Source organism: Pseudopodoces humilis, chromosome 2 (assembly GCF_049639895.1).
Source record: "Pseudopodoces humilis isolate 2021_Gansu_Grassland_sample_001 chromosome 2, ASM4963989v1, whole genome shotgun sequence".
Taxonomy (NCBI): domain Eukaryota; kingdom Metazoa; phylum Chordata; class Aves; order Passeriformes; family Paridae; genus Pseudopodoces; species Pseudopodoces humilis.
This window is the reverse complement of record NC_142201.1, coordinates 29,446,860-29,458,350: the sequence shown is the minus strand read 5'-3', so window position 1 is coordinate 29,458,350 and position 11,491 is coordinate 29,446,860. Positions and strand designations below refer to the sequence as shown.

The 11,491-nt window shown below is 38.7% G+C and overlaps 1 protein-coding gene across 1 annotated transcript in view; it reads right to left on the bottom strand.

The window, feature by feature from the left end:
• Positions 1-414: 414 nt before the first annotated feature.
• RFX8 (regulatory factor X8) overlaps positions 415-11,491 on the bottom strand; it is a 31,845-nt gene continuing 20,768 nt past the window's right edge. The window contains exons 12-16 of the mRNA XM_005534683.2: positions 11,079-11,232; positions 9,467-9,561; positions 8,212-8,326; positions 4,262-4,549; positions 415-461 (exon numbers count right to left, since the gene is read on the bottom strand). Coding sequence (XP_005534740.2) covers positions 415-461; positions 4,262-4,549; positions 8,212-8,326; positions 9,467-9,561; positions 11,079-11,232 — 699 coding nt within the window. The remainder of the gene's footprint in view (positions 462-4,261; positions 4,550-8,211; positions 8,327-9,466; positions 9,562-11,078; positions 11,233-11,491) is intronic.

The window sequence follows — 11,491 nt, the reverse complement described above, 5'->3', positions numbered from 1 at the left end:
GCAGAGTCATTAATTTATGCTATAGCTTCCAGATAAATTTACCATGATTACCTCAGGTAGGTCTTCAGCTTTACTGACAACAGAAAGATACAAGAAATACATAAAACAAAGCCACAAGTAGTTCACCTTTATCTTCTGAAGATTTATTCAAATAACCTAAATCAAATCATGTGACAAAATAAGTACATTGCTAGCCTAGTTTTGCCTTTAGTATTTTTTTTAAAAAGATCTGAAGTTTAAGAGAATGAAAACAGTATTTCTTAAAGTTCTAGCAAAAAAGTAAGAAAGGCATAGCATATAGAATACTACAGTCAGGATGCTTTTCTCTGAAGATCTGCTGTTCATCGAAGGCAAAAAAATATCAATTCATCTTTTTGAGTAAGAAATGTTTCCTTTCCAACTTGAAGATCCAGCTTAGTACATGATATAATAATTTTCTCTTCCTAAATTACCTGGATGTGCTGAAAATTAGAAAAGAAACATGGAAATGTTTTGACTGTAGGAATTGTAAATAATTTGTTTCTCCTTTCATTGAAAAAAAAATACTCTCTATTCTTCTACTGGTATTTTATAGATACCCAACCTTATTAATAAACTCAAGAAGAGGAAGCACATATTTGGGTTCATCATAGGATGGCAAAGGTCTGACAGAAGGGCATATCCACTTTGAATACATTATTCACACTTCTCACACTTTGTGTGTCAGCTGTAAGCACTTCTATTATCCATTTCCAAAACAAATAGTCTTAGCCTGTCTCTCTCCTGATGGGGACTGCATTTTCATGCTGAAATTCTGGCTTTCTTAAAATCAGCAGAACTTTTGACATTGAATTCAATCAGGGTCATGATTTTGCTCTCATTTTTTGGTCATTTTAGTTAATGATTTCACTTGGTCTCTGTATCCTGGTTTATACAGGCTACTCAGATGAACACTTACTCTTCCTATAGGTCAAGTAGTTAACTTTGTCCTATTTTTTGTCTCCCTTTATAACAAATCAAAGTGTTTGATTTGGTCTTTGCCAACAGAGCTAGGAATAGCATACCCTCAGTCTCTTCATGCCCTGATTTGCCGTATATTGTATGTTATGAAGGTGTGGAATTGGATTAAAAGCTACAGCACAGTGCTCTGCAGATAAACCCACTGCAGGTGTGCAGTTTAATAGGATTTTAATTTGGTAACAAGTGAGCAAAAAGCAGAAGCCTAGAATGGGATTTTCTAGATGAAAAAAATGCTATTCATGCTGAGAGAAAGCAACTGCAAGCTCTGTGATAAGGAATAAAGATCTGGCCAATGCTCTCTGAGCTGCCCTGTTATAGATTATGGCTTGTTCTGAGAATCTCTGTTACTGCCACTGGTTTCATCAATTCTGAGTTCATATAACGTTTGTTTGGCTCTGTATCATTTCATCTGCCACAGTTCCCTGCTAAGCCAGTGTGTACAAATCTTCTACTGTCTTGCTCCCTACCCTCTACATTTGTTCATATAAAACCAATGTTTTCCTTGGGAGATGCCACCAACTTGGAGTATATTCCGTCTTCAAGAGTATTAACTCTATTTATTAACTCTATGTATTAATTATTTAAACTATATTTAAAGATAAGATTCATAAATGTACTGTGCTGTTCAAAATAAATGGAAAAAAATGGTCTCTGTTGAGGAGTCTAATTTATATTCAGCATCAACTAGGAATGGAAGACCAGAAACAGATGGAGAAGGAAGAGGAAGAATGAAGGTGACAACTAAAAGATCATGAAGGGATCTGCTAAGCCACACATATTGGTGCTGCTGATGTCAGGGTAAGGTTGGGAGATTCTTTTCTGATTTCTGTTACCAGTCCTCCCTCATATTTTTCCAGGGTTTTGTAGCAAGACTGAGTGGTTAGCACTAATTTCAATGAGCTGAGTGTGGAGGTGCGATGAACAGATTTTTTTTTTTTTCCACAGCATAACAGGCTGTAGAGAAGGCATAGAAATGCCTTGTGGAACAAGATTAAAAACTACGGAGGTTGGGTGGTGCTGGCAATGGATGGAGTGGAGGATGGGAACTGATGAAGAGCTCTGGGTTGCAGAAAGCTGCCAAGCCTGCCTAAGGTGAAAGAATTAAAAGCAAAAATTATGAAATACAACTGAGCAATATGTCAGGCAGCAGAAATGTGGTCCAGGAAACAGCAGTGCAGCTCAGGGATGCTGTTACGGCTGCTGAGGGTTTAGATACCCAACAGAATGGGCTGTGGGCAAAAGGGGGATTAGTCAAGAGCAGGGACAGATGGTTCCTTGGAAGCATGAGGATGATTTTTGGTGGTCAAAAGTCAAAGAACAAAAATCCTCATGCAATGGAAATCTTGTCAGAGGATCTACAGAGATGACAATACAAAGCAGTGGGTGATACTGATGCTTTTGGCAGCTGTGTTTTTCAGCAACCCATGGCATCAGTGTTGATGGAAAAAGAAAGAATCTGCAATGGTCAGGGTGGGAGCCACTACCCATCTGAAGAACATGAGTGGGCAGAAGTGCTCACTCACTCTCTCACAGCTCCTGAAGCCCTTTTGAGCTGCAGGTTCAAGTTTTTTGACTCCGACAGAAGCTGTAAGCACTTGAACCACAACATAACAGGTTCTTACTAGAATCTCTTTTTCATCCCAGTTATTAGCATCTTGCACATGGACTGGTAAAATCCATCATCTGTTGGGTTCTTTGATCTCTAAACTTCTGCACTTTATTAGTCATTCACTGTGTCCTTCCCTCATCCACACCTTCTTCCAAGTCCTCATACTCCTCATTTGACATTTTACACCCTTCCTCTCTTATTCTGAAAGGGATGAGTCCTCACAACCATGACAATCCCTCACTCTAATCAGCCTTGCTCTGTTCTTGTGATCTGGTACAAAAAATTCAGAACCGTTACATATTTATAAGCACGTCACTTACACAGACCAAACCTGGGTCAAGCCCTTGTCTTATGACCCCTGCAAAAAGCATTGCAATGGGCATAGGACATTCAAAATGCAGCACAGTGAAGAGCACAGGAAACGGGCAGATACCGAATAAAATTTCTAGTGGTTCATTTCTTCATTTCTGACCATCAGAAGAAGTGATTTAGAGCTCTCTTGCAAATTGTTTGTGTTTTTACATAAAGGTGGTATGGCAGGATGGGTCAGTATTTTACATTTGAAAAGTAACAAAACCTGTCAAACGTGCTTAACATGCATATAAATTATTCTTGGTTTGTCCTCTGTGTGCCTGCTTTCTCCCCTCCAATTTTCTTTGCTGAACTAGTCTTAGCATACCTTATATTTAAAAAAAATTAGGGTCCCCTAAAGGTCTTTATAATTAATAAAGCTGTTTTTAAAACAGTCAATTTCCACTCCTGTGCTAGTGTATACCTCTTGTGAATAAAATAACTATAGTAGTGTCACCCAAAATCATAAGTTTCTCTGTGAGTCTTGGTGCCATTAACATTTGTCTTTCCAAGTTTTCTGGTAATCACAATATTCTCTGAGACATAAGACAAGAGCTCTTACTGTATGGAAGAGAAATATGAAAACAGCTGAATGTCTAATACATTACTTGCATTAACCACAGAGGCTTGATCCATATTCCCATGTGTTCTTGTATTTAACCTTGTATTCTAGAAGACTTAGAGTCTATCTTGTTTTCTACCTGTATGTCACACCTTATGCTAGTAAATTTGGAGCAGTGGACTGACTGCAAGAAAATCTGGTAGAGCAGAACGGTCTCAAGAATTTCATATTGCTAAAGATATTTCATATCTTTTGATAAAAGTAACAGATAGGTGGAGGGAAGAAAGCCTCTCAGTGCTTCCAAAAGTGAGGAAAGATCATGCTGTGCCCTCTCTTTTTTGATCAATAAATTCATGCAGTCTGTTTGTCAACTAGCCCATGGTGCACTCACAGCCCACCAGAACAGCACTGCTCTTCCTTAGACAACACTTGGGGAATCAGAAGGAGCTCCAGTAGTCTGCTGGAAACCTAAGGAAAGAATCAGGAACCTGTGGTGCTGGGAGGTGGCTGATGTTGAGATTACAATCCTTTGATATCACTGTGGGGTGGGGGCAGGATGTGGAGGACGCTTCATGAGTTGAGGTTTCAGTGCCAGTGGACACAGCTTCATGCAAACCTGGATTTCCTTAGTTCTACTTTACATGCATAAAAACCCCAATCAGCCACACACCTCCCAGTCTGTCCTAATTCACCCAAATTATAACTTTTTTCCCATAATTTTAAGTTAATGCTATTTTCACCTTGCTGACAGTGGCTGTGTTCACCAAACAACTCAGAACTCTGGAAAGCATTGGTTAATCCGAAGTTATTCTGGTTCTGCATCACAAGAGATGTCTGTGTAGCATTGGCTTGAGGTTCCTCCTCAGCAAAACAGGCTGTGAGATGGCTAGGCTCGTAAACACACAGAACAGGGACCTCATTTTGGTTTGCAACCAAGGCATTTCCTTCTTCCTTCTCCTCTTCAATATAGGACTGGAAAATGTGAGCCGCAAAATCAACAAGTAGCATATTCAACAAAAGCCAGGATCCTAGGTTTAAAGAGAAACAAAGATAATTATGACAACCTCTTCATTTTCTTATCTTTATAATGTGTTCTTTTTCGAAAGGCTTCATTGTAGTAATAGGCTAGAAAGTAATGGACCAACACTCATCAAACAGTACTTACAAAATTATGCATTTCCAAATATCCCAGAAAAATAGGCACCAGTGCAAATTTTAAATGTAAGCAAATTATTTTTCCTTTATTTAACTAGAGAGGAAAGTTATGTTCATTCACTTTCCTATTCGAGTTCCTCTTCCACATTCACTTCTACTACAAGGCTTATCAATAACCATGTGTTATCTCCATTCTCCCCTCAGATGGATAAATCCTTTAACCTCTTCTCAAGCAAAACCTCCTACAGACATCTGTGTGTGTTGTCTCTATGATATTAAACAGTCCACCTTGCAGCTTGGGCCATAAGTGATAAAAGACAAGAGAGACTCACTGAGGCTGTTGACTTTTGAATCGTATCTTGGGTTGAAAGCCCATACAGTAAAGAGTAGATCTTCTTCCATGCCATAAATCTGCATAGCAATTCATCATGCAATTTATAAACTCTGCATCCCACAAACTAGTTTATACGGATATCAACAAGGAGATAACCACAATTTATATTAATGACCACAGTTTACAGAGCTTTAAAAATGAAAAATACTCTCTTTTGATGTTATAAGTGTCTGAGCTGCTGAACAGCTGCTTCTGCTGTTCATCCTTTCGAGGATCTTTAAACTATAGGAAGGTAGGAGGAAATACTTTTTTACCTATGGAACAAGGAAAGGGATTTCTATATTGGAGCTGAAACTATATAGATTTGTAACTAGTAGCCCAAGAATGTTTCCAGCAGTCTTACAGGTGTTTTCGATATATTCTCTAAGAGTAAGAAACCAAAGCTACCACTTTAGCTGTCTTTTGGGATAATACAGAGGAACACAGTTCTCAAGAGGAACCAAGTTGAAGCAACTTGCTCGCAGAAGAGGAATGCACAGCTCATTACTCATTCCCCATGGCTTGGCAATGCATCCCTGAATGCCTTGGAAGGCAACAGATGTGTGTGAGCTGACATGAAACTCAATGAGGGAGGTGTGTAGAGGCACATTTTCTGGAAAGGAGATGGAGCTGAAGGAGCTGTACAGGTCCTGTTAGCCCTGAATGCTCTAGCACACTTGCTCCCTGCTGCCTTACAGCAGGGGTAGCTGCAGGGTCCCTCTGATCTCACTTGGGCATCACCCGAGTGGGGGCTGGGCTGGAAAAGGGTGAAAGTCAATGCTAAATTGAGAGGTGTGAGTATGCCAGTGTATTATGTCTATTGGATGTGGCAAGCTAGAAGGCAAGAGATCAAGTCATAATTAAGATTAGTTTTGGTTACTGGATTAACATGACACACATTTCCCCAAGTAATTTTGTTTTCTCAGTGTGGATGCTACATAGTTCATATTTTGAAGAAATGCTGAGATTAAAGACATTTCTGGAAAGCAGTGATCCCAAGTACAAAACTTTTACACCAGATGGCTTGTTAACAGAACTGCTTCAGCCTGTCTGTTAAAACTCAGTATCCTAAAGGAATAGAAACATGCAAAAAAAAAAAAAAAAAAAGGACACTGATTGATCAAATACAACATCTTAAAGAGCAAAGAAAGAAGATAATAATGATCACATTATTGATCACATTAATGATCACATTGCTGAAGCATCACAGCAAAATATTAAAAATTATTTTTAACTCTCTCATATTTAAAATAAATTCAATTTTAGTGTTATTGAAGTATAGTAGGAAAACTGTCATAAAATGGGTGAAAATGTAATTTGTAATTAGTTTAACGAACTCTCAGCAGACCAAGAGATGTGCTCCATCTATTCTATCCTATCCATCAACACAACTGCAGAACAGGGAGGCAATTCATTAAACTCTTGTGGTGGAAAGAGGGAAGAGGATTTCATTATCATGGGGGATTTCAATAAACATTATGCTTCCAGTGCAGTTCTTGGAATGCATTCTCAATTTATTCATTGCCAAAAATATTGCATGTAGCATTGGAGAATTTTGTGCAGAACTCCTCTGGAGACAGAGAAAGGACTGATTATTTTACTATTACTGTAGCAGCTGATGGATAAGGGACCCTACTGTGTTATGTTCCCTGCAGACACAGAGCAAAACTCTGATTCTTCTCCAGACAGTATACAAGCAAACAGAAGACAAAAGGAAGCAGCTTGATGCAGAAGAAGGGTGTGTTTATATGTGCACAAGCAGTCATTAATGGGGTAAGAATACTGAAGAACACAAAAGGCAATCTTTACATACCCCTTTGCTATGTATTTATAGCAAACACATGAAAGTATGTTTTTGAAGGGGCATTTCAAAGAAAATAATGAGGTTTTCTTTGGCTACTTGTATGAAATTGCATCCAACAGAAGAGTTAAAAATATGAGGGTGCTCCTTGAAAAATCTAAAAGACATTTCATACAGTTTGGGATTAGATGCAATTCACAGGAGACTGTACATTTCTACAGAAGGCATTACAAGGGAAGAGAAAGCAATTAAGAGTAGAGATTAGAATGATTTAAGATATGTTTGTATCACTTCAAGCCTCTTTGAGTGAACACAACTGCACAGTTCCTTCCCTTCTCCTGCCTTGCACTGGTGTATGATGGATTTGATGTTTGACAGCTCAGAGCCCTAAGATGGAGAGGAAAATAACCCAGCTGAAGAAATTACTATTTTTCAGTCAGTGTAATACTTTCAACAGGTCTGCTGCTATTTAGGCAAGCACTTAGGTCAGTGTAAGACATAAGTAAGAGGAGCACGTATCTGTTGTCAGAGGAACTAACTGCCTTTTTGGCAACTAGTTATTGCAGTGGCTCTGCTTGGGCTGTATTATACAGAAAGAATCTGGGGGACTCAGAGTTATCACCTGGAATGTCTGGAATGCTTACGGTTCATAGTATTAGTGGCCCCAGATCTCCATCAAACCATTCTGCTGTGGTGTGCAGCTCTTGTATGGAGGGAAAGCAGAGGTTCTCACCTCAGGCTCTGTTCCCTGTTTCCACACAAGCTACAACTTCTGACAAAAGAGGGAGTCCTGGCTTTTCTACCATCTACAGCTGTACGCTCCTACTCTCCCATCTTCTGCTCATCCTAGAGTTTTGCTCAGAAAACTGGTTTGGTCAAAAACTAATCATTTAATTTCCCTGACCTGTCTAGCCACATCACCAGGAGAATGGTGATAAAAGGAAAGGAGTAGGGAGAAGAGATGTGTCTATTAAATGATGCATGAATTTATGTCAGGTAAAATCACAGAAACACAGAGTGGTATGGATTGGAAGGGATCTTAATGACCATCTAGTGCCAAACCCCTGCCATGCACTTTCCAGAGGTTGCTCAAAACCCCATCCAACCTGGCCTTGTGGGTGCCCCAGGGATGGGGCACCCACAGCTTCTCTGGGAAACCTGTTCCAATGCCTCACCACCCTCACAGGAAAGAATTTCTCCAGTCTATACCTGGTCTCTGTCAGTTTAAAGACATTCCCCACTGTCCTGTCAATATATCACCAGCTGTCATTAGCCCCTTTAGGTACTTTTGGATCTGTTGCCTCTGCCATCTCAGGTCAAAATGGGGCATATCAAATTAGAGTCACAAAGATCCTATTTACCAAAACTGTCTGTCCTGTTGATGGTCAGAATCTTGCCTACATTGCTCAGTAGGAGGTTCCATTTCAACATGAAATCTGCTGCCTGCTCTTTAAATGCCTCTTTACTCTTGCTTGGCTGCAGATAAAGAAAAAAATTGGTTTATGATACAGTTGGTTAAAATAATTCCTTATTGTGTGGCAGACTATTACCCTGTACAAACTGCATACAAAGGTGAAAAAAGCAACTAGCAATTTTTTTCTATTAGAATCCTAAAATATCTTAGGTTGAAAGAGATCTTTGGATATCACTTATTCTGATCTCTTGTCCAAAGCATGGCCAGCTTAGTTCAGGCCTTGTCCAGACAAGTTCTGAATATCTCCTGGACAAAGATTCTGCAGCCTTTCCAGGTAACATCTTCCTATGCTTAATTACTCTAATGGTGATTTTTTTTCTTTGTATCTATTGGAATTTTCCTTTGCTGCAACTTGTGTCTATTGCCTTATGGCAAATAAATGTGAATCCCCAGAAGAAGTCTCACTCTACCTTCTCTATACCATCCCATGAGGTAGCTGAGGGTTGTGTGAGATGAAGGCATCACAGAATTGCAAAGTACTATTCTTCATTTAAAAAGACAAAACCAAGAGTAAATAATTAAGCCAAATAAACAGTTTACTCTGTTTCTTCAGAAAAAAGAAAAAATCTCCCAAGCTCTAAGTACCACCCAAACCCAAGTCAATTGTTATGGAAACCAACCAAATGCAGCAGTACCAACAAGGTGACACAAACTGAGATTCAGTGAAGGTAGAGGGGTGGTGGAGGTGGTAATCTATTGAAAGGTGCATATGTAAGGATGGTCATACTTGAATCTTTCACAAGAGCTAGAGACTTCCTACTAGAAGTTCTTAGTACTTGCTAAAAGTCAACAGTTGGGTGAACCAAGGAACCATGAAGTGTTCTCTTCTTTTATACCAACATATTACTTCTGAATTTTGGTTTATTAGGGGCTATGATAATATGCATCTATGAAATGAGACTGAAACCACTAGAGTGGATATATGCACAGAAATATGCTTGTAGTTGTTTGCACAGATGGAATTTTTGTATGCCAATTAATTCTCCCTTTTTCCGCAGCATGTATAAATTGTGTTTATGCAAATCTGCAGTCTGGTCAGGTCGCTAGTGTGCAATGTAGCTCCTGTAGACTAGTGACAGTCAGCATGTCGTAGGATAAAGGATGTGATCATTCTTTCTATTCTGAAATTATTAATTTCTTACCTTAATAACAAAAGTCTGGAGATCTGAGGACAAAGAGCTCAGGAGATCCCGAATATCTGTGGAAGATGTCAGTAAAGAAATGAAGTTTTTCAAACCTGTGAAATACAGAAGGGAGATCATTACTTGAAGTGATTGGTTTGCCTTTTGGTTTGTTTCTGCAGTTTTAAGCTTTTTTTTTTCCTTTTATCTTTACCTTAAAATATATTAAGATGCCTGTTTCTAGCATTTTGATTAATATGCCATTTTTTTAGTGAGGAGTAGTACCCTACTTTGAAATCAGTTGAAATTCATGTCTATGTCCATTTCCAGTATAACTGCACTGACCTAGTCATCACGGCAAAGATAGCAAGATAAAGCAGTTCCAATGAGAAAGCTGGAATTTGGTTAGAGACAACTTACTTATCTGAGATTTTACGTGGTTGAGAAAAAAAAAGAATCTTGGTCTGGCTGTTGAAGGGAGAAAAAATGTTTTAAAACAATAACAGAAAGTGCAGAATATTCTGTAGACCAACAGAAATATGGATAATGTTGCTCCATATCAGTGCAATTGCTCCCCCAAAAGTTTGGCACCTACCACCCAATGCCAAAAGGTAAATTGCACCTTCCTGAATTTATATCCTTCTGATTGAGACCTCTTCTTTCAAGAAAGCATATAGATAAGTTCAGTGAAATCCTGTTTATTATAAATAGCATTTTGGAAAAGCAATGAAAACAGAGAATGCAATAAAACCACCTTGGGAAGACTAAGAATATTAATAATATAACAGAAAAATGTAGTAAGTGTTCAATGCAGTGGTTTTGGGTTTAGTATGTATATGTATATTATTGAAATCTCCTGATGGTTCTGTGGAGCAGGCAAGTTATTATTCCTACTGAAAGCAGTCACAGAAAATCTGTGACAAATCCCTTGTCCATGCATGGGTCGGTGATGCACCAGGAACAGAGATCTGAGGTTCCCCCAGTTAGTTCTGTGCACAGCCTAGTCCAACTTGCATATCTCTTCCTAATATTTTAAATGGCAGACCATTCATCGAAAAATTAAGTTGCCATTCTATTCCTTTTCATTAAGCTGTCAAATCATTATGTCACAGCTGCATACAAATGGTCTATTTTATTGTTTACACCACAACATTGATCCCACAGGCCACAATACAGCAAAAGGATACAAAAGCTAAAAGGTCTTGTCCAGTTCAGCATACAGTATTTTAAAACATGGCCACAAGAAATGATTTTGCGTGCAGCTAATAACAGAAAAATGCAATACTGAAAACATCTTTCCTGTCAAAAGGAACCATGAAAAAATATCCCTTCTTGTCGACCTTCTTCTAGGAGAATGCATAATTCAGTAACACAAATCCCACTCCAGCTGTCACAAAAAGCTTTAAGAGAGTCAAAACCAAAAGCCCATAATTCTTAACCTTTGAAGTCAGGAGGATATTATCTCATGCTCCATTCTTGATTTTATTGGCTCTTTTTTAGCCCTTCAGGTTACAGGAAGACTGTAATTCCCAGTAGGGCAGATGTCATGAATAAACAAGAGGAAATCCTGGACCTTAAACAACGACAAGCTAGTGCTTAAGAGGAAAGACAATAAATAGCAAAAATTAATTACATTTTAATTGTATGTTTTTCTGCCGCTTCTTTGGATTCCTAAACTCTTGAAAGAGGTCTTTAGTCACATCCAGAGATTTCTCATTGAAGATGGCATGCAAGCCTGATCGCAGAACAGTGACTGTGCTGTTGTTGTTCAAGAGAGCTCTTACTGTCTGTAGAAAATAAAAAAACAGTTAATGCCTTTCATTTTCTCAAGACCTTAACTCAGCCAAATAAGGGAATTGAAAAAGGAAAGTTTCCCTTATTCAATACCAGTCTCCAGATTGGGGGTGTGGAGGGTATAGGATCAAAGGAGATAAATCTGAAGTTGTCTTCAAGACAGTTTTGTTCTGGGAGATGTTCTTTTCAATGATGCTCTGTGTTGTCTGTGATGGAGCAGACAAGGCTAACATACTTGAATTATCTGGGCAA